At 45.0% G+C, this 27,170-nt stretch overlaps 2 protein-coding genes across 11 annotated transcripts in view; one reads left to right on the top strand and one right to left on the bottom strand.

Annotated features, from left to right (window-relative positions):
* The window catches only part of CRYBG3 (crystallin beta-gamma domain containing 3), a 108,042-nt gene extending 105,878 nt beyond the window's left edge, over positions 1–2,164 (top strand). For both annotated transcript variants that reach the window (XM_019757207.3, XM_074333088.2), the window contains one exon: positions 433–2,164. In XM_019757207.3, the coding sequence (XP_019612766.3) occupies positions 433–521 (89 nt within the window). In that variant the 3' untranslated portion in view covers positions 522–2,164. The remainder of the gene's footprint in view (positions 1–432) is intronic.
* On the bottom strand, positions 2,092–27,170 carry RIOX2 (ribosomal oxygenase 2). 9 transcript variants are annotated; one of them, XM_074333133.2, is made up of 11 exons: positions 27,067–27,091; positions 24,945–24,995; positions 21,886–22,356; positions 17,160–17,279; positions 15,920–16,048; positions 10,921–11,024; positions 7,551–7,653; positions 6,705–6,876; positions 4,471–4,559; positions 2,975–3,061; positions 2,092–2,566 (listed from the first exon to the last, which is right to left on the bottom strand). In XM_074333133.2, exons 2-11 carry the CDS (start codon positions 24,945–24,947, stop codon positions 2,408–2,410), a joined length of 1,437 nt encoding a protein of 478 aa, XP_074189234.2. In that variant the 5' UTR covers positions 24,948–24,995; positions 27,067–27,091; the 3' UTR covers positions 2,092–2,407. The 9 variants fall into 9 exon arrangements, with proteins under 9 accessions (XP_074189234.2, XP_088650230.1, XP_074189207.2 ...); XM_088794104.1 differs by lacking the exon at positions 27,067–27,091 and adding an exon at positions 26,451–26,926 and having other exon boundaries at positions 24,031–24,995; XM_074333106.2 differs by lacking the exon at positions 27,067–27,091 and adding an exon at positions 26,451–26,926.

Below are 27,170 nucleotides of genomic sequence, written 5' to 3'. Positions count from 1 at the left end.
GTAGTCCTTAAAAGCCTACAGGTAAAACTTACTGTAGGTATTTCACCTTGTTTTTGAATGCAGCAAGGTCAGGGCCAGTACTCCTCAGGGATGTTGCTCTGATTGGGTTAGTCCGAGCTACCGTTGGTGTAGAAACAACACACAGAACCTGACAGTCAGCCAGAGCTCTCAGCACTTGTTCTTCAGACTCTGTTAGGGCACACTGCGTATGCAATCATCTGTTACACTTCTTCGTTTTTCCATTTTAAGTCATAATAAGGTCTGATTTGAGGTGAATAATAGCTAAGCCTGTTTAAACTCAGTGTCCCATTTCAGACCACTTTGTAAATGACATATTAATCTTCCCAGTGGGCTGACCAACAGCTTGTGGAAATGGTCATGCACCTGTGCAAACAAATTAATTTTTTCTTTTGGAATTTCTTTGTATTTTAGGAGGAAATTATTATGACAAGACTCATGTCATTGTAAATCAGCCCATAAAGGGAGAAGAAACCCAGAAATGGGACATTGAGATATTGTGAGAGAACCTGCAGCATAGCAGCCCTAGGAAGAGCAAAGGGAAGAGGAACCTCACGTCCCGGATCACTGACAATGAACTTCTTCCCAAGATGAGACTGTTACTCTTAACCTTGGGAAAAGCTCAGAACGTTCTCGCCGGCTGTTGAATATTCCCTATCAAGACTATGTCGTGACTTCTGGGAAAGGTTCTACTCCTGCTTGATCTTCACTTTTGGTGAGCAAGTTGACTGAAGTCTGTTTTCTCTCCTACCCACCAAACACAAATCCTATTCCGGATAGCCATCGTATAGGACACTGGTGGTGCTGTCATCCTGCTTTAGTTATTAATAGCCTAGTAGACGCATGTATGAGTGCAAGGCACAGGGAACTAAATTCCTATAGGTCAAGTCATACTTCCGCAAAAAGATGAGTAATTTTTAAGCAATGTTTCAAGACATATTTAATAAACCTTCCTCTTAAGCTGCTATATTAGCTACACAAAGGTTTTCTGTGGAGGCTTTTATAACTGAAGCACCGTAAGTATTTATACTTATAGCTGATCCCAGGGAGGGACCAGCTTTATTAGGAAAAGACTCAAGTACTAGAGTATTTCCTGTAGCCATTCTTTGCTCAGTCCTTCAAACTAAAAAAAGCACAAATCCTTGCACTCTAAGTATTAACAGAGACTCCCTTCTGGGTAACAGCACTCTAACCATGTTTACCTATCCTGGTGCTGAGACTTCACCCTCAATGTTTTTGCCTGATCTGCCCTCAAAAAGTGTTTATAAAGACTGTGTCACCTACCTATAAGATAGTCAAATTTTTCTTTGCCTGAAGTAAAAGGAAATTTCAAATGTTCAAATTAAAACCAAGTAGTAGTTGAGTCTTGACTATACCATGTTAGTAAAGGTGGCATTGATTTCTCTGTGAAATGACAGAAAAATCACTTTCACTCCCATTTTAAATAGCTTTCTTTTGAGCAAAATCAGGTAGGATGTCATCTGGGACTTAGTTTCACATAATCATTATTACCACCTTTAACTATACAATTCACAAGCATTCTTCCCTCCTGAACTGGTTTTATGCTTATGTTGAGACAACTGTTTTTTTTTAATCAGCTTTTGCCAGAAAGCAGAAAAATGTGTATCCTATTTTTATATAGAAAGATTAAGTTGTCCAGTGGTATTTTTAAAAATATCAATCTATATGCACTTTAGAATGTAAAATAACAGTGACTTGTTTAAGCTCAAAGACCCACTATTTTGAGTATTTTTTATATAGACATGGTCTTCCCATGTTAATATTATTGGGTTTTCTTTTTCCTTCAATCTCAGGCTCTTTTGTCATCTCTCAAGCAGCATCTGTAAAACTCCCTTATGAGTGTTTCTCATTAGTGTGGCAGTATTATTTAATGAAACTTACAGGAGTAACTTTAAAGGGAGGGCTTATGTATACACAAAAGTATGTGTATTTCCATTGTTAAAAAAAAGAAACACGTTAACTTTTTTTCATGTTAATTGTTTAAAATTTTTCTAGAGCCAATGAGGCTCTTTAAAGAAGTTTCTTCCAAAGACAAAGCCAGGTAACGACATCTAAATTTAAATGATACATTTATTGTAGTTGTGCCTTTTCTACCACACTGGATTAAATAAACTTGTCAGAAGTACGGTTTTGTCACTTCCTGGGACACATTAATTTGCCCTTCTCCCATGTGCCTCTCTGTTAGCACATACAGCCAACTGCCCACCTCTAACAGGTATGACTCACACCTGTAAGGAAAGTTGTGTATAACCACTCCTCCAAGCCACTCCTGACTCAGAGCAATAGCGGCTCCCTCGCACGTAAATCTTTGCTTTTCCTATGTGTGTGTATAGATATAAAAGAGTAGACACTTGATTCTGTAAAGGCGCTAGACTACCTGGATTAAACATTCTGTCCACAGGGATAATACCAGGCTTTCCTTTTCCTCGTCTGTGGTAAGTTTCAGGTCCTTGACAGAAATAGCTGAACTGTTCCAAATCTGCTTCAGTGCATCCACATGAGATAAAGGAAAGCGAAGTCCATGACACTGAAAAAGGAAAAGCTAGTCAGATAAAAAAATGTCTTTTAGTGGCATTTTCATATAAACTTCCACAATTCTCAATACATTCTTTCTGATACCCTTCACAAGTAGGAAACTTGTTTCAGATAGCCTATTTACAAAAACTAGAATTAGGTAACTCTGAAAACCTAGACTTCATGCAAGGCATCCTAATGTAAACGTTTTACATTACACGTTTCCTACAGTTCCGGCTGGTATCTTTGAAAACTGGTCTAGGTGTATCACAGACCTGGCTGACGTCAGCACCCCCGTGCAAGGGCTGTCAGTTGTATGCAACGTTAAGCCCACTTGCAGTCACAAAAAGCACATTACCCATAAACCAAAGGGAACAGGTTCTTCCCAACCACCACCACATCACACGTCACGTCAACAAACCTCTATTTCCTCATTTCCCATCATGTGTAGCGCTCTCCTATTCTTTAAAGAATGATAGACGTAAACCATCTTGTCTTGAGTTTCATCCTTGAAAGAAAAAAAGCATTAAGTCATCAACAACAGTATCCAGGGGCTTCCCTACTAGGAGGGTTTTCCAATCATATAGGTAAAAAAAAAAAGCCTTGGCGCTTAAATTTAATGTATTCAATCAAGAATCCTTTTGGCAAAAAAGTTATATATTTTAGTATATAGTTCTCACAGATTACTATTGATATGTAACAAATAACAGGCACTCAGTCATTTTTTAAGATAAAACTATACACCTGGTATATCTTCAGAAACTTGATTTAATTAAAAAGCAACCATTTGTATATCAACTTATCAACAAAACACTGAAGTTTATTCATTTAATCACACCTGCACTTTTTTGCATCAAAACTTGACATTCCCAGGTATACATCAAGTGACAGTTTATGACCACCATGGAGTGAAGATCACCTCTTGAGAAATACCAGCTATGTGATCTATAAAAATTTTCATTCCAATTACAATAGCCTCCCAGATGGTCTCTGCTTCCCTCTCCATCCTACACAGTGCAGCTAGTCTCTTCCAGAACCTTTAGTCATTCCTTGTCACCTCTTAATAAGGGTCAAACAGCTTCGTCTGATAACAGAGTGTCCCAAAACTGACTGCTTATCAGAGTAACTAGGATTTTTTTTTTAAGTGAAGATGTGTACTTTTGTGGTTTTGTGCATATTAGAAAGCAGTCCTCGCCAGGTCTGGCCCTGATGGCTGGAACAGGCTTGTTCTGGAGACATCTAGTGGTCCTGACTCTCGTCTGCCGCAGTCCTTCATGGGGTCCCCTGTCCACAGAAGCTGATTAGGAGGAACAGGGTAGATCCACAGGGCATGCAACAGTTCCCAAGGTCCTTAAAACTGTGAAGGGAGCTTTACTAATGCATGCAGAGGCTCCAACCCAAACCAGATGAAGCCCAGAAATTTCTATTCTCAAAGTTTTCCAGCTGATTCTACGATCAGCCAGTCTGGGGAACCACTGGGCTAGGTGGCAAGGTTATGGAATGTAGGTTATCTTTCTACAGGATAGAGATTTTTTAAAGAAGAAACATCAACAAAACCGTATGTAAAGAAAGCTGCACAATGGATGGGATGGGAGAGGGACTGAGATGGGGGGTGCACAAACGGGGCCGCTGTTCTCTGAGCAATAATGGCCCAAATCAGGACAGATGCCAAGACCAGACACGAATCACTCCACGAGAGGAATGCCGAGGGTTCTGTGGGGGACAAGGGCAAGCCCTCAAAGGCCTAGCAGGCAGGAACAGTGAGGTCTGGGCATTACCTGCTCTAAAGCGATGGCATTAAGCTGTGAGGACAGGTGGGTTCCCAAAGCAGGAGGGCAGGGGCCATCTGTTAGTCTGATAACCTGAGACAGAAATGCCCAGCAGAGACAGGAAGCCTCTTCCCCTCTGGATACTCACAGAGCGACTCTGATCCGGCCCCACCGTGAAGATGACGTGGTCTTTAAACTGCAGCCTCACTACGCTGTCCAACCTTGGCACCTGTCCGCCTAGAAAACCCACAGAGAAAGCCAGCTTTCAGAAGCGGAAACCAGCAGGTGCCAAACGGTTTGCAGGTGCAGCTATTTCAGAACCACATTGACTAACAATTTGCAGTGAATCCAAACGTGGGGTGCCTCCTCCAACCCAGGTAATTGCCTACCCTCACATTTATAGTGATTAATGGTAAAGTATGGTTTACATCCTCATGGATGGAGCCTATTTTCATCGTGAAGACAGACACTCAGCTAGGTAACGACAGGGATTGACAAGTACATTAAACAATACCTCCAAAGCCCAGCTGCTGTCACAATACAGACAGGGCCCCCTGTCCTGCACAGGACACTCCTGCCTCCGGTTTCTATCCTCTGTTACTTCTTGCTCTACACATAGACTCTGTATGTGTAGAATACCTAAGTTCAAATTGCACCACCCCACCAATTACGAGTTGTGTGACCATGGAAAATTATCCAGTCTATGGGGGTCAAGCATAGTGTCCTATAAACACCACCTAGTAAAGTTCACAGGAAAACAAAAAATCCAAATTGAATTTAACTGAGTGAAAAAGCAGCCACTACAGACAGACTAGCTTTCCATGGTCATCTGGTTGGGGAATCATAGCTTTATTGAGTAGATCGGCTAAAACAAGGAAAATTTAGATGAATATTATGGGCCATTCACTGATACTCAGAAAACTGGCCTGTTAAAGATTAAAATATGAGCTGGTAGAACATCTGCTATTTTGAGTAAACGCAATCAGAAACAAATCCTAAACTTCCCCCCCCCCAAAAGGTAATAAAAATATAAATAGAATCAATGTTAGAAGGGACCTTTATTTTAGTGGTTCTCAACTGGCAATAAATAAGGCTTTTATAAAAGTTAGTAAAAATAATACTCTCACTCAACCCGACTGAGAAAGAGAAAAGCGGCCTGAAAGCTGGCCGAGCACTCGTAGCTGTGTCTCGGGTTCTATGGCACATCAGACAATTGTATAGAACACCAGTATAAACAAGGCCATTCTGACAGATGGAGACAAAAACAAGAGCACTCCATAAATACGTCAGAAGTCAGGGGATAGAAGACCATCCAAACTGCAGAAGTGGCCACACAGCCCCTACCCTGGCTAATCTGAGTGACCGCTGCCACTTGACCAGTTGTAACTTCCGCCTCATTTCATGCCTCCTGCTGCTACTATATAAGGTGCACCAGAGAGCCAGTCAGAGAATCCCTCCTCCTTCCTGACAGCATCCAACCCAGAGCAAAGCCCTACTTCCTCGACCCTCCTGAAATCACTTGACTCAAACCCAGATCCTATAAATCATTTTACAGTAGTACCTCAGTTTTCAAACGTCTCCGTTGACGAACACTTCGGTTTACAAACGCCGTAAACCCGGAAGTAAATGCTTTGGTTTTCGAACACTCCTCGGAAGTCGAACATGTCACCCGGCTTCCACTGAGTGCAAGATCCTGAGGCCTAGCTGTCGGCTGTTTTCAAACGTTTCAGAACTTGAACGGTCTTCCGTAACGGATTACGTTCCCAAACCGAGGTAGCACTGTACTGAGACGTGTGTTCCCCCCCCCCCCCCCCCGTTGCCACTGCCATGCAGTCTTGTGTTGCAACAAGTCAATAAACCCGACTTTGTTCAACTACAGGAGTGCGGTGTTGCTACAGGACAGTGAAATCACCCTCCACCCAGAAGTGCGCTATGTCATTTGCAGCCTAAATCTGTCCCAAAACAGTCCCCTAGGACTAGGGGAAAGTCGGTGACAACCTTGGGCTCCCTTGTATTTCACCTGCTGATGACATTTTACCCATATGAATTCATTCCAATGAGATTGTGTCAATGTTCAAAAACTCCCTGAAGATGATGAATACCGGCGCACCTGTACATACACATATTTCTCACCCCAAATCACGGTTCTCACTCCCCGTCATGCTGGCATGCACGGTCGTTGCAGATGACCTGTGAGATGCAGGACGCTACTGGCTGTGTGCAGCACGTGCTGTCCAACCGTAACATTAGGGACAGATCTAGCTCCATGTTAACCTCGAAAATTCCTCAACATTCCGTCCACTCAAAGAGGTGCCCACCCAGGAAAGACTCCAAATATCCCACGTTAGCCCACAACCACCTAGAAGAAAACAGCCACTCCACCTGGTGTTGAAAGCTCTGCTCCGTCTCCCTCGTAGTAAGGTGGGAGTCTGTTCATAACAAAGTCCTTCTTCATGTCTGATGAAAGCAGCACATTGGTGCCTTCCAGCCGGTCTGCGAGCTTCCTCAGAAAGCCACTTAATCTTCTTGTCGCAACAGCTGCGGTTTCCACCTGCTAGAAACAGAGGTGAGCCCTGGCCCAGACCCCAGCAGAACTCCCTGCCTAGCTCCCAGTCTCCCGAGTACTGGTGCCGGGGGCTTACAAACACCCATTATTTCCTTGTAACCACTGTTCATCTTAAGCTGCCCACTGTTTGCAAAAAAAGTCAGTTTTCAGGATTTTGCCTGGAAAGGGATTCCCTGGAAATGTCCAGTCTTGGCTCTTGCCTTTTGGAAAGCAGGTCACTGTCCTAAGGTGACTGCTTTGGACGGGAAAGTAGTTGCCCAACTCAGCATTAATTCACGCATCTCCTCAATCTAGCCAAACAGTGCTGCTGTTTCCAATGTAAACCAGGATGGACAAGAAAGCAAGGGAGTGCATGAAGGCCAGGGTCTCCGGTGGGCCTCTGCTAACGAGGACTCTCTTGAGTGTGGATCTCCGGTTCTCTTAGCCATACTATGTATTCAACCATGAATTCAGCTAATATTCCTGCAGTGCCTGCTAATGTCACTGTGCCTCAGTTCTCCGGGTAACACATAACGTGCAGCACCCCATCTGTTCTGCAAACCACACAGCTCAGCAGGTGAGCACAAGAGCAGAGAAGGACCCCGGGGTCCCTAGGACAGGCCATGCTTCAGCTGGCACAGGCCGCGGGTCCCACTGCTTTCCCACCCGCCTTAACTCCTCACCAGGAGCAGCTGCCGGGGGATGCCGGCTCGGAACTCCATGTCCTCTTTTGCGGTGTCCATCACAAGCCCAGAAATGGTGTCCAAAAGGAAATCTCCCCATGAACTGGAACACGCACCAAGGAAAGAAACAGTAAGTGCACACAAAATATACAGAAAACATTCATGACGAGTAAAGCCAAATGCTACAAATGGAAGCTTCCATTGCAGTCCAACTCCCCTGCCCAGGCATTTTGAGTTCAATTAGTTTGACATTACTCAGTATAAAAACGTAAGAGTTTCAGCAATCACACTGCTTCTCTCCCTCCCCATTCCCAGACACGTACGTGGAAAGTTAAAGGTGGGAAGCTAGGTTTTATTCATGATTTCTCTTAAAGATACCAGAGAACTAATCATATACTGTCATGAAGTAGGAAATTCATGGGACCAATTTTTTTGATGTTTTCAACACAAATATCAATAAGGAGAGCTTTGTAGGAAATTTGAATCATTATAGAACCCCCCCAAAAAAAATTCATGTGCAAAAAATCCAAAAGCAATACATTGAGGGTAACAGCCAGGGACCTGGACTGGCTGATATGCACAGTTACACGTTACATTTTCCTTTGTCCCTTACAGAAGACGGACACACTTCCTCAGTAAAATATCCATCAACATCAATTTCAAAACAACTGACTCTGGAACTTACGAAACTCCAGCAATGGTTTTACTGGGGTAGGCAGAAGCCAGTGGCCCAAAATAACAAGCAGGGATATGCGTCCATGTTCAGTTACGTTTGCTTTCTTGGGGATGGTTAGAATCGGCTCATTCCCAAATGTGTGCCAACGAGAGAAACACACTGTCCGGGGTTGCTCTCTTTAGGCAGCTCTTAGTTGTTTAAAATTTTCCTGTGTCACCAACAGATTTCAAATTGCTGGCTATGTGCAAAATGGAAATTCACAGTGTGCTTTTTCCTTCTCACTCAGTAAGCAACACTAATACTTTTATGCTTCCTCCTGGGGATGTGGCAAAGGCAGGCAAAAGCCACGTGCCAGCACTTCCCCCAAGACGTCACTACAACCCGATGGCCTCACTGCTCTGCGACTCAACGTTCCACCCAACCTCCCAGCTGTGATTGAACTTCAACCTGGAGGACACATGCAGACCCCTCAATAGCACAAAAGAAGCTCTTCTATTGCAGGGCTCTAAGTGGAAGCCATGTGGCAATAGCTCCTGGAGGAATTTAACTGCAGTTAAACAGAGCTCTGTGCTCTTCTAAGAGTTAGAATGGATCGTGGGCCTTTCCAAAATGTGGGAATACCACCTCCTGAGTTCACTTTGGTAAAGCAATCAAATCGACCTGCTGCTCTCCCACACAGCAGGCCCCACATGTTACAGCAGGCCACTCTTAAGAGGTATTACGCAGAGACCCCAAACCCTCCCCCATTGCCTCGAGGAGCCCCAGGACCAAAGCACAGGGACACCTCCAGTGTGACGTCCACGAGGTGAATTTCTCCCATTCTGGCTCCAGCACCACGGACACAGGTCACAGATCACAGTCCAGCCCAGACGCTGGTCCTGGTGCCCATCCACAGCCCCAGGCAGGCAACTAAGTAACTCAGACCGCTCTTCCCCAGCCCCAGCTGACTGGAGAAGGGGTGGGTGGGAGCCAAGGGCAGGCTACCAGATCTCCATTCTCGGGATTGGGAAACAGCGAGTCAGGCAATTAGCAGAAGCAAAAGCGAATGGGTTCAGTGAGCTAGAGGGAAATAGAAGTGATGACGGCTTATAAGGAGCCAATGTTGTGAGTGGACAAGCTGAGGAAGGAAAACAAGGAAGTGAAAACCAATTACTACAAAACCAGTTGGTGGCAATAAGAGAAATGAAAAAGATGAGAACCCGGGAAAGAGGGAGTAGCTGAGCAGCGTCAATGGCGGGACACCATTAATACACGGACACTCAGGGGCCAGCTACGTGGCTGCCAAGACCACTCCTAAATTACCCCCACTCTTCTTGAGGTGGCCTCGGTGACCTTCCATTCCTCACTATGCAAGGAACCTAAACACAGCGACAAGGGCATTTTTCATAAAGGAAGGTTAAGACTTCCTTTATGAAAAATGCCCTTGTCGCTGTGCAAAAGAGACCCAGAGGTTTCAGTGGTGTACATACGGGCAAAGACACCCCCAACGTTATCCAGGCTCCAGCTAGTTCCTCTGGTGTCTTAATTTCACACCAAAAAGCCAGATGAGGAAGCACAGGTATGCTTACTAACTTGTTTTGCGAGTTACGGCTTTGAAGGTAGGGAATTCCTGTTCCTCAGGCCTGGGCCTGGAATGTCCTCTCCTCCTCCAACCTTCTGACCTGCCTTCTACTTACTCACCGGTTAAGTCTCATTTGCATGTGGGTCATTCCTGAAGCCTTCCCTGATGACCCAGCTTTGCTAAGTGTAAGTGCATTCCTCTATGCTCTGAGAGTCTCCTCTGCAAACCTAGGATGGGATCTGTCAGTTTGGTAACTGTCTCCCTCCTACCACCACTTCCACAGTGTAAGTTCTCTCAAAGCCCCTTCAGTACAATGCCTGCACTCCCAGCAACTGGCACAGGGTCCAGAGCCTGCATGCTGAATAAATCAATGCCTGGTGTTTTGAGAGGGATTTGAACTAGCAAGGTCACTGCTGTTAGCAAATCATTCACAAGGTGCTACTGCAGCCTAGGGCCTGTCACGTGACCAGGCACTTGCAGAAATTTAACATGGTTTTCACGCCAACTGTTTTCTGTACTTGCACATTTAGGTCTGACTGTCCCAGACTGCCTTTGCTGCTTTAATTTCATTAAGTGTAAAAAGTGGAAACCTTAAAAGAGACCCAGAGGTTTCAGTGGTTACAGAGTTTTTGTTTGAGGTGATGAAAACGTTTTGGAAACAGATAGCAGTGATGGTTGCATAACAGTGTGAATATAATTAATGTCACTGAATTTTACATCTAAAATAAGTTAAAATGGCATATTCTATGCTATATGTGTTTTACCACAATCAAAATATTTTAAAGAGAAAGACACAGACGGCAGACAGAGACACACTGTAAGCCCAGCCTGGCATCACTAACATACTGCCACACCTGCAGCTGTGGCTCCTTCTTCCCAAACTGTGGGAGCCTGTATTTGGGGAGCTCCCAGTGTTATATAGTCAGGTGTATGAGACTCCCGGGAGGAAGCCCAGAGGGGCCAAGGGCACGAAGATGGCGCTAAAGAAATATGAAGTCAGCAAAGGATCCTGAAATACCCCTGGGCTTGGTAAGCAGGAGGGGAGGGGCCGACTCCCTCGTGCCCCTCCTGAATGTATGTGGGCCACAGCTCAGAGCCATCCTAGGAACGAGGCTGGGAGGCAGAGTGCTTACTTGTTCTGGTAGGTGCTGATGGTCACGTGAGTGGAGTGGGCCAGCCCCGGAGGAGTGTCTGCTTGATGAATGGTCCCTCTGGGAAAGTACAACAAATCACCAGGCTAAAGGAAAAAAAGAAAAGGGAAAGAGGTTAATAAGTGTATCTTCTCAGGCCCCTGTGTTTTACGGAGAAAAATATGGGCTTTGAGTTTCAGTTCTCCAGTCTAGAAACCTCTACTGACTGATTCGAGGGGTGGTCTGTATGCTCCTGGGGGGTAGTGCTGGTTTTGCTTCACTGCCAGTGAGCCTGTCCCTGTGAACCCCAATCCCAGGGAGGCTTTCAGTGCCTGAGGTTACTTTCTTTATACACAGACTGAGACCAGATACACCTGACATTGTCCTGCCCAGACCCAGGGATCAGGGAGGTGACCTTCGGGGCTGGGAAGCCTGTTCCCTCCCTCTCCACCCTTCAGTGGTGCAGGGAGTAACATACAGACTCCGATATTTAGCTGCCAGTAATCCCAGCAGATTACTTAACTTCCGGAAGCCTCAGTTTCTTTATCTGTAAAATGGAGGCAATAGCCCCAAATCTCAGGATTATTTTGAAAACTAAAGGAGACGCCATACGAGAGTTCTTGGGGCAATAATGTGTGTGGGGTTGTACTATAAGTATTATTTTACCCACCAGTCCCTGATCATTTGTGACTTCTTCCAGGCAGGGTCTATATCCACCTTGTATTCCCAGAGCCTAAACTACCAAAGCACATAACAGGCTCAAGAAATGTTTGGACGAATGGATGAGAAAACCATATAACCCTTCCCTTGAACCTAAAACTAGACAAAAGTAAACATCAGGAACTTTTCGGGGCAGATGAGCTCCCCCTCTGCCCTGTCCTCCTTTTCTCCCCAATCAGTCCTGCCCTGAGCTACCTCCTCCCTAATCCCGCCCAGACGAGACATCCTGTATAGCAGCTGCCTGAGGAGAGAGGGGACCCTGGGAGCCACTTAGCTCTCCTCCGCAACCACAGGAAGCAGTCTGGCTCACTGGTTAAGAGCTTGAGCCCTGGAGGGAGAGCTCAAGAAATACCAGATTAAAGACACTTATTTCTTAATGTTAAGATTTGCCTTAAAGCAAGAAATAGTATACAATTATATATATTCAAAGAGTTATCTTGCCGGCTTCTTTGCCATGAACCAAACTGACAGGAAAATTAGTACTTCAAGTAAATAAATGCTTTACTCATAATTATAGCTCTCGTTTGCTAAGTGTCTCTGTGCCAGCCCTCTGAATGAGGCCTTCACATCTATCTACCTACCTACCTACCTTCCTTCCTTTCTTCCCGCAGACATCTGCTTAACGCTTCCCCACCCGCCCCCATGCCAGGCCCCATGTTAGGCACTGGGGATAGAGCACTGACCTGCCCTTACGCAGTACATTCCAGAAGAGAAGACAAACATTTGAGAAGAGAGAAGAGGTTGTAAATACAACGACACTGTGGTGGGGGCAAGAGAGATCAAGTAAGTAATGTCAAGTGGTGGTGAACGCAGTGCAATAAGCAGAGGAAGGAGGGGATGGATGCTGATGGAAGTTGGGGGCGGAGTGTGCCTGGGGTAAGAGGTGCGATTTCATCCAGGATGGTCAGTGAAAGCTCTCTGCTAGAGGGACATTTCAGAGAAACGTTAGGAAATGAGTGAGCAAGCCATGTGACCGCCCGAGGGGAAAGGGGTCCAGGGGGAGGAAAGAGCAAGTGCACAGGCCCTGAGGCTACAGCATGCTTGGCGTGTTTGAGGAGCATCAGTGGACCAGTGTGGCTCAGAGGTAGTGAGTGAAGGTGGAAATGATGGGGGGTGAGGTGAGAAGGCAGCAAAGGGGCCAGATTACAGGGCCTTTGGACTGCTTGAAGGACTTTGGCTTTTATTCTGAGTTTAATAGAAAGTCACTGGAAGTCTGCACAAAGAGTTCACTGGATCACAAAAGGGTCGTTATGGCTGTTACATCAGAAAAGTCTGCAAAGGGGATATCAGATAGGAGATATTAGTATAAATTCTCAAGGGTTTTCTCCTGAACAAACAGAATAATGCTGACACATTTACGGGGAGAAGGAAGCAGGGGACAGGGTGGGACATGGGGAATACTAAATTTGCGATGCTTTTTACCTTTCCAGTGGAGACATTCAGTAGGCAGCTAGATATGAGCCTCGAGTTTAGAGACATGGGCTGGAGAAATAACACAGCACTTAACATACATCAGTGTGAGGGTATTAACAACCTTGGGAGTGGCTGTGGATGGAGAAAAGAGGTACAGGAAATGAGCCCTGACACCCTAACCTACAGAGGCGGGAAGACTGAGGACAAACAGCAAAGGAGCATGACTAGGACCAGTCAACAGGTGGAAGGAGAGCCAAGAGAGGGCACATCCCGGGAGCCCAGGGAGGAAAGCAAAGTGACCCACTGTCACATGCCGCTGACGGGCAGGCCGAGATGGAAACTCAGAGCTGACCACTGTCCTTGACAACATGGAAGTCACTGGTACCCCTGAGGGGCTGGTTCTGGAGGAGTGGTGGGGAGGAGAACCTACAGGGAGGGGCTCCTGAGAGGAGGACAGGAAAGGAAGACGGCGCGCTGTGGCAGGGTCCCCTAAGATGTCTAGGCCCTACTCCCTGGCACCTGTGAATATTTAAGTTACACAGACAAGGTGAACTAAGGTTGCAAACAACTGAGGTTGTGGAAAGGGAGATTACTCTGGATTGATTACCCAGGTAGGCCCACTGTAATCATAAGGATCATTAAAAGTGGAAGAGGGTGTCAAAAGAGAACCAGAGAGACAGCAGTGTGAGAAAGACTAAGCTCCATGTTCCTGGCTGTGAAGATGGAGGAAGGGCCATGAGCCAAGGAACGCGGGCGGCCTCTAGAGGCTGGAAAAGGCCAGGAAACAGGTTCTCCCCCAGCGCTTCCTCCTGACACCTTGATCTCAGCCAAGCGAGACCCCTTTTGGACTTCTGACTTGCAGGACTGTAAGATAATAAATTTGTGTTGTTTTAAGCCACTGAGTTTTGCAGTAATTTGGTAAACTGCAAAGGACTGGCATAGAGCTCTCTCTCCTAAGGGATTTCATTGTAAAGGAGGCATCCGAGTAACATTTTTCAATCCTTACAACCTACAAGGTAAATATGATGATCTCCATTTTAATAAAGAAGCTGAGACTTAGATAAATCACTTGCCCAGGGACACACAGCTCCTAAGTGACAGCAGAGGAATTCGAACTCAGATTTGTCAGATGCCCAAGCCACAGAACGGTGCTTCCATCCCAGGGGTGGTGTTCACCCCCAAGATCCTGAATTTGGCAGACATACCACCCCGGCTGCCACTGGAGGAGGGAGGAAGACGGATGAGAAGGGCTCCAGGCAGCTCATCGCAGGCCATGTACCCACCCCCACCCAGAGCAGCTCAGCTTTTCTATTTCATATACTGGGCATTTGAAGAGTTTCACCGATTAAAAACTCACATGTACATACAAGTTAAAAAGCCTGCAGTACATGCTGCTGTCCTTCTCGCAGGAGGCTCGGGGCTTTTCTGAATGAACTGTGATCAGGACGGCTGTGATTAATAGGCAGTGCTCCATCTTCACTAAGTCCCACACCACCCACTCTGAAGACCACTATGGAGCCCAACCTCTGGGGCAGGGCGAGTAGCCAGTTGTCAGTCTGGTAACTAAGCCCTGGCCTCAGCCACCATGCATGGCTTAGTCTTCAGCCTAAAGATAATCAACCAAGAGCCTAAATAAACATGCTTCCCCAGGAGTTGGGTTGCCAAACTTTCTGTAAAGGGCCAGATAATAAATACTTGTGGTTTGTGGGCCACGTGGTCTCTATGGCGCCTGGCCCACTCTGCAGTGCAATGTGACAGCAGCCCTTGACTGTCCATCAGAAGTGAGTGGGGCTGTGTTCCAACAAGCGTAATCTGTGAAAACAGGCCCCAGGCCCTACTTCTGACCCAAGGGCCACAGTTTGCTGACTGCTGACCAAGTGCATAAAAAATGCAGGGTAGCTTTATTCTTACATTTAAGTCTCCTACAATGTAGGCACCCATCCTAAAAAGGGACGTTGCTGCCCCCCCAGTTACTGGTAGACAGGCAAAGTACGTAAAATGAAGAAAGGATCATAAGCAATGAGTAAGAATTAGACACTAATTATAACTTTAAGATACAAGAAATAAACAGAACTATGTGCAACAGTATCAGGTAGGCAGAATCTTTGGAATGATTTGAGTTAATCATTGTCTGACTGCCACTGAAGGAAATGAAATTTATGTGTTGTAGGAGACAGTATGAAGCTTAATGATGGAGTTATTCTTTCCCTCTAAGATTTTTTGTCTCAACAAACTCACCTGCTAGGGTGATTGGCTATGATCTAACCCTAACCCTAACCCTAACCCTAACCCTAACGTCCAGGCTAACTGCTCAAAGACGTTTTCTCAGCAGCAAGAAACCAGCGCAGGATCAAGCTACCTGGCTTCTTAAAGGACTGAAGGGCTTTCATAACTACTATTCTTCTAGTGACGATAGGCAGGGGGAAGGGAAGTGAGTGCAGAAAGAGTCAGCTGCACAAGCAAGAGGAAAATGGGTCACACTGCAATTATACCAACAAGAACACGAAGGGGTCCCTGGCTGTGCTCTGCCGAAGCAACCCACCGCGCAGGGCTGAGCGTGTCTTAGATACAGCACCTCCCACTTTTACTCGAGAGTAGTCAGAGGACACTGATTTCACAATTCATTCCTGTTGAATGTGGATTATATGCGGAAACAAGTTATATGGAAAGCAAACTGAGCGTTTCCTCACTTGCTTCTACAAGTACAAGCCACCAAGTCTCCTTGGGAAGTTGTATGTGCTGGCTGCCTGGAATGACAGCCACCCCGCCCTGAAACTCTTAGATACCTTCCCCTGGGGACTATTACACGAACACTAAACCTCACCCTGACCTGGTCTCCGGAGAGGTGCCCACAGTGGATGTCCCGTACCTTCAGCGTGACCTCGTGTGTCGGCCTCCCAATCCTGTCCTCGGCCTCCACGCTGTACTGCCGCGCCAGGGGCACAGTCGGGTGGTAGAGGCGCCAGTGTTTCTCCCCCTCCAGCTGCAGGATGAAAACCTGCAGAGAGCCACAGGATCAGGGCATCAGAGAGCTTCCTGACAACTCACGAGGCAAAGAGCGTCTAGAATATGAGGGCTTAGATGAATTACAAGTTGCAGATAAAAAATAGAAATAAAACATCAAAGATACATTTCATTCCACACTTAAAAGCTGCCTCTACTGGTTTTCACTTTTAAAAACAGGTAATCATGAACCTTGATACTAGAAGCATATTCATTCTTTTCCTCTTCGTGAAACCTCACTGAGCTCTTTACATCCCACTACACACACACTCTCATTCCTTTAAATCCACTATCAGACAGCTGAAAGCCTAGCATCGCTGATAGATAAGCCAAGCTTCAGGTATGACTGAATGTCTAAAATCCTCGATATAATCTACGGCAGATAGGAAAGCTTAAGTTTCTTTATTCTTCATTCAGCCAAAGCTATTTTAAAGCTCTGTTAAAAAAAATTTTTTTTTTAAACCAAGAACTTTTGGAAAATGTATTGATATCAAATTGCTCTCAAAGGGGGGAAAAAGGACTTTTTACTAATTACCCTGCGTTCACACCTTATGTTCCTACAAAAATAAAACTACGAAATACCTAAGCTAAAGAGTTAACTTTTTTTGGCAGCCATAGGACAGTGAAATCAACTCTTGTCAAGGTGCCAGTGCTTAAGTGAAACCATGACCTTCATTCAAGCTGCCCCAAGATTTTCACAAGGAAAAAGAAAAATGTTCTGGGCAGCTACAGGAAAAGGACCAAATGAAAGCAGATGTAAGGATTACTTGTGATCTCACCTTATTAAAGACCATACGCTGTGAAATTAAAGAAAAAGCCAATCACACTTTTCTGCAGATAAACTCAACCAATACTTGTTTCGTAGGAATGTGTGGCTCTTTGTATTCATCAGGTTGGAAACAACCTCTTCCCGTGGAGAAGGGCCAGGAAACTCGTTTGGTGGGATGGATTTTGGCCCAACATCTAGGTGAGGTCAAGATCTCCAGAGACTGCACAGGAAGAGTAGACAGAGATCTGGCCCGAGAGCCGAGTTGAACCCTGACAACAATCCTAACCCGGCTTCACAGCAACTCCTTCCCGGAGTTGAGCCGTCTTTCTTCACATACCTCAACGTCGTCATAATGGGGTGGCAGGCCCTGAGATCCGGCGGGCGTCATGTACACATTCGAGCCAACCAGGGAGCCAAAGTAGCATTCCAGCTTCTCCTGGATCTTCCAAAGCTCATCCTTTAGGGGGAGATAAAAAGAAGAAGAAAGAGTGGTGGGGGAGGTGAACAATATATGAGTAGTAAGACGAGGAACATTTCTTATTTGCTTCCCAAGTCTCTCTGCACAACTATTATGTCCCAAACACCGAGAATTAAGCAGTGACAGTACCAACGCCGTTGCCCTCAAGAACCTTCTGTTCTAGTGCATATGCCACAGACAAGATGTGAGCACATAAATGAGATTGGCTTAGGCAGGCAATCTGGACTCACGCAGGACTTTAAACGGGAAAATGACAGCAACCAATTTACATTTTTAGAAGCTCACTCTGGCTGTTGTGTGGAATATGGACTGTAGAAAAGCAAGAGACATCAGTCGGGAAGCAACTACGTCAGCAGCCCAGGCGAGAAATGAGCAGGGAGGTAGAAAGGTTGAGATGCACCTGAAGTAGGCCTGACAGGACTCACAGATGCACTAGATAAATACAAAGGGGTAAAGGAATGGGAAGAGTAAAAAAACATACTGCTGGGTTTTTGCCTCGAGCAGTTAGTTATCTCCCAGTTCCATTTCCTGAAATGGGAAAAACTTGTTAAAGAACAAGTTTTCATAGGGGAAAAATGAGTTCTGTATTAGAAATGTTAAGTTTGAGCTGCTGAGACCCACCCCCATGTGGAGATGTTTTTAAGTAAGCTTCTAAGCCTGAAGTTCTAGCAAGAAGTCAGGGCGGGAGATTTACATTTGGGAATTCCCTGCACAACACTGATATTTAAAGCAATGGAAGCAAAATGATAACCTAGGAAGAGGACATAGACAGAGGAGGAGGAAATAGGTGGCGATAAACTCCCTCTCTCCAGTCTCTAATTAGCTTATAAGGTGTAAATCAGACTAAGGGGGCTAGAGAGGAGCCATATAGTCCTGCGAGAGAGAAGGAATCTGATTTTCCCAGGCAGATATGAAAAAGGGAGGCAGCAATTAGGCCACATGATATCATCGGCACTTTCTAAGTGCCAGGCACTGTTTAAGTGCTTTACGTGTATTAATTATATCGCTCTACCAACAACCACGTCTCAGATGGTGGGGACTATCATTAGCTCCAGTTTACAGAGGAGAAAACGAAGGTATGAGAACACACAGCTAGTAAACGATGGAGCCAGGATTCGAATTCAGGCAGCTGGGCTCTACCTTATTATTATTTTTAAATTTATTTTTATTTTTTTATTATTAGTTTCAGGTGTACGAAACAATGTAGTAGCTAGACATCTCACCCCTCACAAAGTGGTAACACCCCCTCCCCCAATCTATTGCCCCTCTGGCGTCGTATACAGCTGTTACAATTCCACTGCCTCTATTCCTTATGCTGTACTCCATACCTTTAACCGTAACTCTACAACCGTCTAAGGAATTATGTTAAAGAAAGACAAGTCAAAGGACGTTGAAGAGCCCAGTTTCAGGCATATGAATGTACAGTGACCAGCACATAGAAAACACTAAAACATATTTAAAATATTTGCTGGATAAACCACTGACCATAGCTTGGGAGTGAATCCTACCACTGAGCTGAAAAGGGGTCTACAGTATTAAAAATATCAAGTGGAAAAGAATTGGGTCAGTATGAAGAAAACTTTGGGAGACATCTTTATAAAGACCACTGGGCTACTCTACAGATCTCAGGGATTCTACTTAACACAGGAAGAGTAATTTCATGGCATCTGAACAGCTCCAAAGAGTTAGAACTCCCAAGGAGTCTAATTTATACCTGGAGGGGCCAGCAAGACCTGGCTCTGTAATTATGCTTATATGGTGACTAGAACCACTGGAAAACCAGGGCTCCTCTCTTCTCTGATGGCCTGAGAGCTGTCTCAGGACAATATGGGTGGCTTTAGGGATCCCAACTCAAGCATCTGAGTCTGTACTTGATGAGTGTGTGTGTGTGTGTGTGTGTGTGTGTGTGTGTGTGTGTATGTAGTGTATGTATCTTTTCTTCTTAAAGGGCACTGAAAACCCTATCAATTAAACAATTTTCCCATCTCTCCTGGACTTTTAGCTTTTGAATCTGCCCAGTGTGGCCTAATACAAAGAGATCTGGAGTCAGACCCTCTCAGTCCAAGTTCTAATTACAAGCTACGTGACTTCAGCTTCTTTGTCAGAGGAAGGCTCACACTCTAAGACTGTGGGGAACAGCATAACACAACTTATTTCCCATCCTATTTAAATTGCAAAGCAGCACACAAGTGTTCCTGCTTCACCGCCGTGACGCAGGCACAACCACGGCCCCTGAAGTGTGTCTTCTCCTTAACTCATGACTCCCAACTATGCCTGCAGATGCCAAGGAGGACCCCAGAACGATGAAAAAGGGAGGATGGAAGCCTCTCTCCTGGCTGGGTACAACTCCTCTCTCCACTGCCCACACACAGAAGCAAAACTGAATGTCATAGCTGAGACCTGTGTATGCCGAAAGAAAGGCAAACAGGCCAAAAGTCCTTCCTTTCAATTAACATCTTTAAAAGCATAGTAGGAAAATACCTGAAATGTGGAGTCAGAAGTCCTTATTTAGCAAGTATGGAAAAGTCACCTCTGTAAACTCGCTTTTTTCATGTGTAAAATGGAGGCCACAATGACTGCCTTAACTATTTCAAATGTCTGCTGGAAGATTCCAAAGTTAACACATATAAATACTTGGTAAACTCACCCAGACGTTTGATGTACGGATTACAAAGAGCAGGTGGGGAACCACGATGGCTCTCTGGTTAACTCACCTCCAGACTAACTGCAATAAGCTGCGCACACTGTGAGACCCAATAAACAAGGGGCTGCACCGCCTCTAGACTTGTTCTATCCTGATACGTATTAATATGCCCATTCCTAAACAAACACACACAACACCAAACCTCCTCATCCTGTAATAGTTAGAACCCAGTTTCTAGTGTAAGAGGCTGAGCTCCAACAGCTTATAGGTCTCTCAACTACTGGCAACATAAAGACAAAAAACAAAACAAAACAAAACAGGGTGCATCCTAGCCTAGCCTGGGGGCTGAGTTTAGACTGAGAAAGCTCATCCTTATTGCTTTTATAAACATGCCTAAAGAGCTGAGTCCACGGGGCAAAGGAAATACATTCTTAATCACCTGGAATCGGGAAGGAAGAATGCACAGAGCTTAAGTAGATGAGCAAAGCCCATGATGCTTCGCAAGTACAGAAATAAAGCCAGAGGGCACCATACATGTGTCAAATAACTTTCTATTGGTCTGTAAACAAATTGCATGTAATCAACTTCACTGATCTTTCTTAGGTGTCTAAAACCCTTTAAAAAAAAAAAAAAAGTGCTGCTTCCAGCTAGGTAGAGTCAGGGACTGGCTCAGATAGAAGCGCCCTGGCGTCTCTATTTTCTGAATTCGTATTATGTCTTGATCTGGCAAGCGATTTATAAATTCCTGCTGGGTGCTTAGGCCAACACGTTGGCATTCAATGGACATTTCCATCTCATATGACAGCCTGAGATGGAATATCTGAAATCAGGATTTGTACTGAAAAATCTAAATCTAGTTAAACTTTATTTATAGAGCACAGATAGGTTCAGGATCCTTCAGACAAGCAAGGGAATCCTTCGCCAGATGACTCACCAGATGAGGCACAATGAGATGCAACAAGGCAACTCTGGAGGTCAGTCATGAGAAACATTGTTGGTAACTGATCACAAAGTCCCCGGAGCCCCCAACACAGCCAGACTCTACCCCCTAAATATGGAACCTCGTGAACTGCTCTTCTTCTCCCACGCTGCCACTTTGATTCAGCCGTGGGTCACTGCAGGGATTTCTGAATGGGATACAACTAAGACTCAGGCCACCAGGTTGTTTGGGGCCATCTGTCATGTAAAGATCTCAAACCTCTGCAAAAGCAGATTAGCTCATCCTGAGTCTGCATTTTGTAAATGCAAAAACTAAGCACAGAGGAGGCAAACTACTTCTTAACTCTCCACTGATGTGGAAAAAATAAAAAGTTAGCCAATATTCTGGACTGCACATCAAAGCTATCCCACATGTATGACTGCAGCCCCAGGAGAGCTGCAGGACCCAAGCCCTCACGGCCACACAGGTCGGCGGCCGTTTATAAAGGTGAAATCTCTTTCTTGAACAATCATCTGGAATGTGACCCGGTCATGGCACTGAAGCTTCTACTTAGGGAGAGGCAGGCAGTATGAACGGAGTAAACTTCAACAAGAAAGTGACCACCTTGATAATGACAGGACAAAGCAAACAGAAATGTCGACCACATACCGAAACACAAACCAGCCCACAGAACACGCTCCTGGAGGTGTAATGTTCCTTTCATGAACTTTATAAACACACAATATAATTTAGTTTCCGCAGCTTGATGACACCCAACCATGTCCACCCTGAATGTTGGACATTGTTTAACAATTCAGCCAAAAGGTAACACAGAATCTCCCAATTTGGAATATATTTAAAGTCCAAACAGGTGCCACTTCTTCTCAGACTGGCAGGAGGAAAATGATCATCAACCCACAGGTTCACCCATGAGCTGATCTGTGACCAAATGGAAAGCACTTTAATACATTCGTATTTTCAGAGAAACGGTACAAGGATTCTGAGTGGGGAGAACCTGTTACCTTAAATCTCTGAGGTTGGTGAAACTGAATTGTTGCCCTTTTATGATCAAAATCTTTTCTCAGCTGAAGAAAGTGCACTTTGCCATCTTTATTTAAAACCTTCTTCTTCCCATTGACACACCGGCAGACATTTATGTCTCTTCCATAGTACATACCCCGGCTGCACAGACTCTTCAGATCTGATAGCTTGAACAGGGACTGGTAATACGTGGCCAGTGCAGGGTCATCCCTCTGAATGATAAGGGGCTTCTGCTCCCAGAATTCCTTGAAAAAAGTCTCTGTCTTGATGGGCGAGATTAAACTTTCAAAGAGACCGCTGGGGCAGCTGAAGTTTAAAGTCGAGGGCCCCCCAGCTGCCTCCATCTTCAGCTGTTTACCGGGAACAGGCCACTCTTCCTTCCCGGTCCCTGCAGGCTTTGCTTTCTTTGGCATGGTTCTATCTTCAAGACAAAGCAGTGAGGAAATGCAAACCTACCAAAAGAACAAAGAACATGTGTTGGTGTTAGCAGATCGTGCACACTCGACTAACTGCATGGCCACTGCTCCTTAAGCCAACACCATTTCTTCCAAAATATGACTCAGCCTCAAACACCAGATTAAACATTCAGCAAAAGGACAGCATGTTTTCCTTATACACAAGCACAAAGTGGTGGAATTCATTGTTTGTTTATTAGGAAGTGTAAATTATCCTAAATTAAACGACTCAACTATCTTTGCAGTTCGTAGTCAGAGCTTTAGCCAGCGGCCATTGACAAAGCAAGTCAAAAATCTTTCATTTCGCTTCCATCAGCACCAGGTCCCAAATCTAATTAGATGCACTCTGAGTTACACGAACTTGACTAAAGAGCTACCAACAGCTGCCTACTACAGGTGCTCCCCACCACAGCACCACCCCCAACTGCTGTTCAGGAGAGCCACCAGTGTGCCCTGGGCCAGTGGTGTCACCTGGTGGCTGGAGCAAGGAGCTGCCTGCTCCCAAGTCTCTTCTTCAAGCACCTGCATCTCCTCACTTCCAATTCTCAGCTTATTCCTGAAAATTGCCACTTTATCAAAAACCCCTCCCCTATTAAAAAAAACCCAAACTAGTTAGAGGCTGAAAAGAGGAGGCTAAAGATAGTTCTATCATACCAAGTCTTTAAAAAGCTGTAACTTTTAAACTCATATAAGACATAATAAAACACCAACCTCTAACACAGCACTCCTCCATCTGAAATGTACGCACCTGGGCTAGGTCTGCGGTAGGGCTGAGAGTCTGCATTTCTAACAGGCTCCCAGGTAACACTGCTGCTGCTGGTCCACAGACCACACATGAATAGCAAGAGGTACCAACCCTGCCAAGCCTCTCTCAGAACTGCCCCCAAACCACAACTACTGTCATCCTCATAATGTAGGTGTCCCTCATCTGGGGTTCAAGAAGGGTAATGCAAATTATATTAATTCCCTGAACTGCAAATTTCTATTTTAAAATATTTTTTCAGGGGTGGGGGTGAGGGAGGTAACATTGCTTTCACCAGATTCTTAAAGGAGTCTCCGTCCCCAAAAAAGATAAAAACCTGAACTTATAAAAACCAACTTTTCCCAGAGACCAGTAACTTATTTATAGATGTTAGGGTTTCTATTTTGTTGGGCTACCAGAATTGCAAGAACACTGTTTTCTGCTCCTTTGTCTTATACTTAAACTATGTTCCAGCTACACTGCTAAGTAGAACTAGTGCCTGGGAAGTAAGCTCCCTGGAACCTGTTACCCATTGCAACAACTAATTTATAAGTGAATGTTTAGAATGCAACCTGAATGGAAAATGAACAAATGAGGAAGTAGAAACATCAAAATATAAAACTCCCTAGTGCCCTCATTTTAGCGTCTAAATTTTGTACCCACAAATAGCTTTGATCAAGGGCTTTTGATAGGGAAACACATTGGAGGCCTAAGGGCTTAAGTTTTGAAAAAAACTAAACTTTAGTGTTTTCAGGTATGGAATCAATGAGACAATTTTTCTGAAAATGTTTCCTGTTCTTTTTAAGCTTTCAGATCATTTTGACTTCTCAGCTCAAGAACCACGGCTTCAGTGAGACAGAATATTGCTAGTACTTGGGACCCAGACATGAAAACAGATTTGTAAAGCACTGCTCGTGCAGAAGAGTTACCTGCTATCCTCTGGGAACTTCAATTTTCGGAGCATTCCCACCACCATTAAATGATAAGAGTGCCTCACTGTGCCTGAACTCTTTGTGCAAACCATGTGGTTTGTATGAACATCAGCTTTCCTTCTGGGAGTTTGGGATTTTGGTAGTGCCGGGCAGAGGGTATCTAGGTGACCAGCCCTCAATTAAAAAAAAAAAAAAAAGAAAGAAAAGAAAATTCTGAGCAGTGAATGTCTAATGACCCTCCCTGGTTGGCAACTGGGTAGCTGCCGGTGCAATGAAGCATTTGGTCTCCTTTTGCTGTAATCAATCAGCTGGGAGTCTGAGCAAGCCACTGAATATATGGATGGTCTTGGGGACCCCGGACACTGTTCACACTTAACTTTTAAAAAGTTAGATTAGCTCCAAAGGCTTGTATCATTAAAAATACCCTATGATGAAACAGTAACTTCATATTCAGCCACACATCTCTTATCCCTCAAACTGGTTTAAAATTTATGGGATGGGAGCAGCAGAAAAATGCAAGTGAAAGGCTTGTGATCTCTAAGCACAATATCTGAATACAGTATAAGCACATTCTCCAAGAAGTGTGGTTAAACAAACTATGCAGAATACTTAAGCCAAAAATAAATCGCTTAAAACATTTTTCCCATCTACAATCACTAATAAACCCCAACACTGCCTAACAAATGCTTTCGTTAGAATATACATTTCACGACTTATGCCACCAAAAGTTACATCATTTATTGTTTCTCTATGTTCATATTGAAATGATTAAGAGGCTCAGTTAATTGGAAGCTAGCTTAGCAGTTACTGGGAAAATGCACTATTTCTCTGATTCTCACACTACCCATATTATAAGACAACGATTCTTTTTAACAATTTTTGGGGGGTAGAGGGGAGAACAGATGACATACCATACCACACACAACATACAAAAATCGTAAGATGTATCACCATTTCAGAAACTGTAAAAAGTAAAAAAGCATGACTTAGAATCTAAGAAATACAGTAATTTAACAAGAGAATGCTTTGTCTAGAAAAGGCCAACGCAAGTCTGCCTATAAACCTCACAGACCACCCAGACATTAAATATTTTTATAAAGCTACAGGGGGGAAAAAAAGCAAGCTTTTAAAAAGCAATTGTTACCATTTTGTAATATATACAAATACTGAATCATTATGTTATATACATGAAATTAACATAACGTTACATCAATTTTATTTCAATTAGAAAAAGTGAAAAAAAAGCAATTGTCCAATTGAGTTGATTACAAGCATTAAAATGTAAAATGATTAAGTCAGAAGAAGAGATTCATGGTTCCTATTTTACTAACTGCCTCTAGATAAAAAACACCAACTAATCTAAATACATTTGAAGGATTAAAACTGTACAAAATAACCAATATTGATACCCATTCCACAGCCAACAAATATAAACAGCTTTTATATTTTTGTGTCTTAATCTTTTCTATAGAAATAGTCACTGACAAGAAGTTGTAACATAGCTTCTTGAGGTAAAGGATGGCTATATCCACATTCCCAGAGCCTAGCACAGAGAGTGGCACACAGGAGGATACCAAGAAATGTTTGCTGAATGAATTTTTCCCCCTTTTAATTTCTTGTATATAATTTTAGGGAAAAGTCTCAAAAGTCTTACACAAAAGACAAAGTTGGAGAAAACAGATGGTTTGTTTTGTAGAGTGGGGATTATTCCTCTGATGACGACTGGCCCTTAAGTATTCAACAGCAGGGTCAGAGCTCACAGGCACCTTAGCCATTAGTGGTTCTTAAGAATCAGGGGCTGGAGGTATGTCTTCATGATCTGCAAAGTTTTGTGTAGGGGTTACCAGGAATGCTTTTGAACATGCAAATGTCTTGGCCCCAGCCGACCGCAATTAGCACTTCTGGTAGCTGGGGCCCCTAATTCTGAGTTAAAATGGTATGTTCTCTAGGTAAATTTCAGATCCACTAATTTAGAGGAACATAAACTCAGCTCAATTACTTACACACACACACCCCGCTACCTGACAGAAATGATATATTCCCTATACCAAGTTTGCCTAAACTTACCTAAAACATTTAAGGGCCAAAGAAATATTTATCAATTCAGAGAGGGAAAACTGGTTCTCCTGTTGACCTACAGCTGTGATTGGCAGTTATCTTTTTAGTTCTATTTTAGAAAAAAAGAATAGATTGCACCTCATTAATGTATTGTAGTGATCATGATGTTACAAACGATGAGGCCAAAGCGGCAAAAACCATCCAAGCGATGGTGGGAAAAGCTGAGTAAATCAGGCTCCTCCACTTCCACATAAGCCCAGTGACATGAAGGCCTGGCACCGAATTCATAGCTAATTAGTGGGGTAATTAAGATCCTGTGACTCCCAGGACCATACTTCCTGAAAACACAATGAACCAACCTGGTCTTTCTTATTAACCTGTTGGACAACCCAGAAATGCGTGGTGGCGAATGAATGAATAGGAAGCGGAGGCTGTAATTTTAAAGTCCGGAAGGGACAGAGAGACGCCGCTCTCCTGCCCCCACCCCAGGCCTCCCAGATGGAAAGTCTGTGCCTTAGGCCCGACCAGACGCCGGGAGCACTGCCCACGTGGCGGCCGCGCCGGGGCGAAGGCGGGCCTCATGCTCCCTGCCCAGCCTCCAACTTTCCGCGCTCATCCTCAGCCTGGAGACCACCGGCCGAGCACGTGGGCCACTCCTGGTGCCGGGCCCTTCGCGAGCCGACTCCTGGTGGGCAGCGTCGGGCTCACGGAGCCCACACCGTCCCGGTCCCGGAATCTGGCAGCGCGTCGGCGCGCGTCCCCGGTCCCGCAACCACCAGCTCACGGGCCCAGGCCGCACCTAAGCTCGGGCCTGATCCCTGAGGAGGCCGCCCCGAGCTCCCCCCCCGCCCCGCCTGCTTCCCCCCCCCCCGCCCCCCGCACCGGGGCTCGGTCGCCCTGAGCACGCGCGTGACCCCGCCAGCAGCAGCAGCAGCAGCAGCAGCAGCAGCGCCAGGCCCGGATCGCTCCACTCACCCCGCTTGGCCAGTTGCGTGCGGCCGGGGAGCCCGGGGTGGTGGCTCTGGATGGGCGGGGCGTGTGCACACGCTCTCGGCCGCGCGCTCCGGCTTATGCTCCGG

This window comes from Rhinolophus sinicus, chromosome 17, assembly GCF_057876585.1.
Source record: "Rhinolophus sinicus isolate RSI-liver-muscle chromosome 17, RSI-T2T, whole genome shotgun sequence".
Lineage (NCBI taxonomy): Eukaryota > Metazoa > Chordata > Mammalia > Chiroptera > Rhinolophidae > Rhinolophus > Rhinolophus sinicus.
This window is presented reverse-complemented; position numbering and strand designations above follow the sequence as displayed.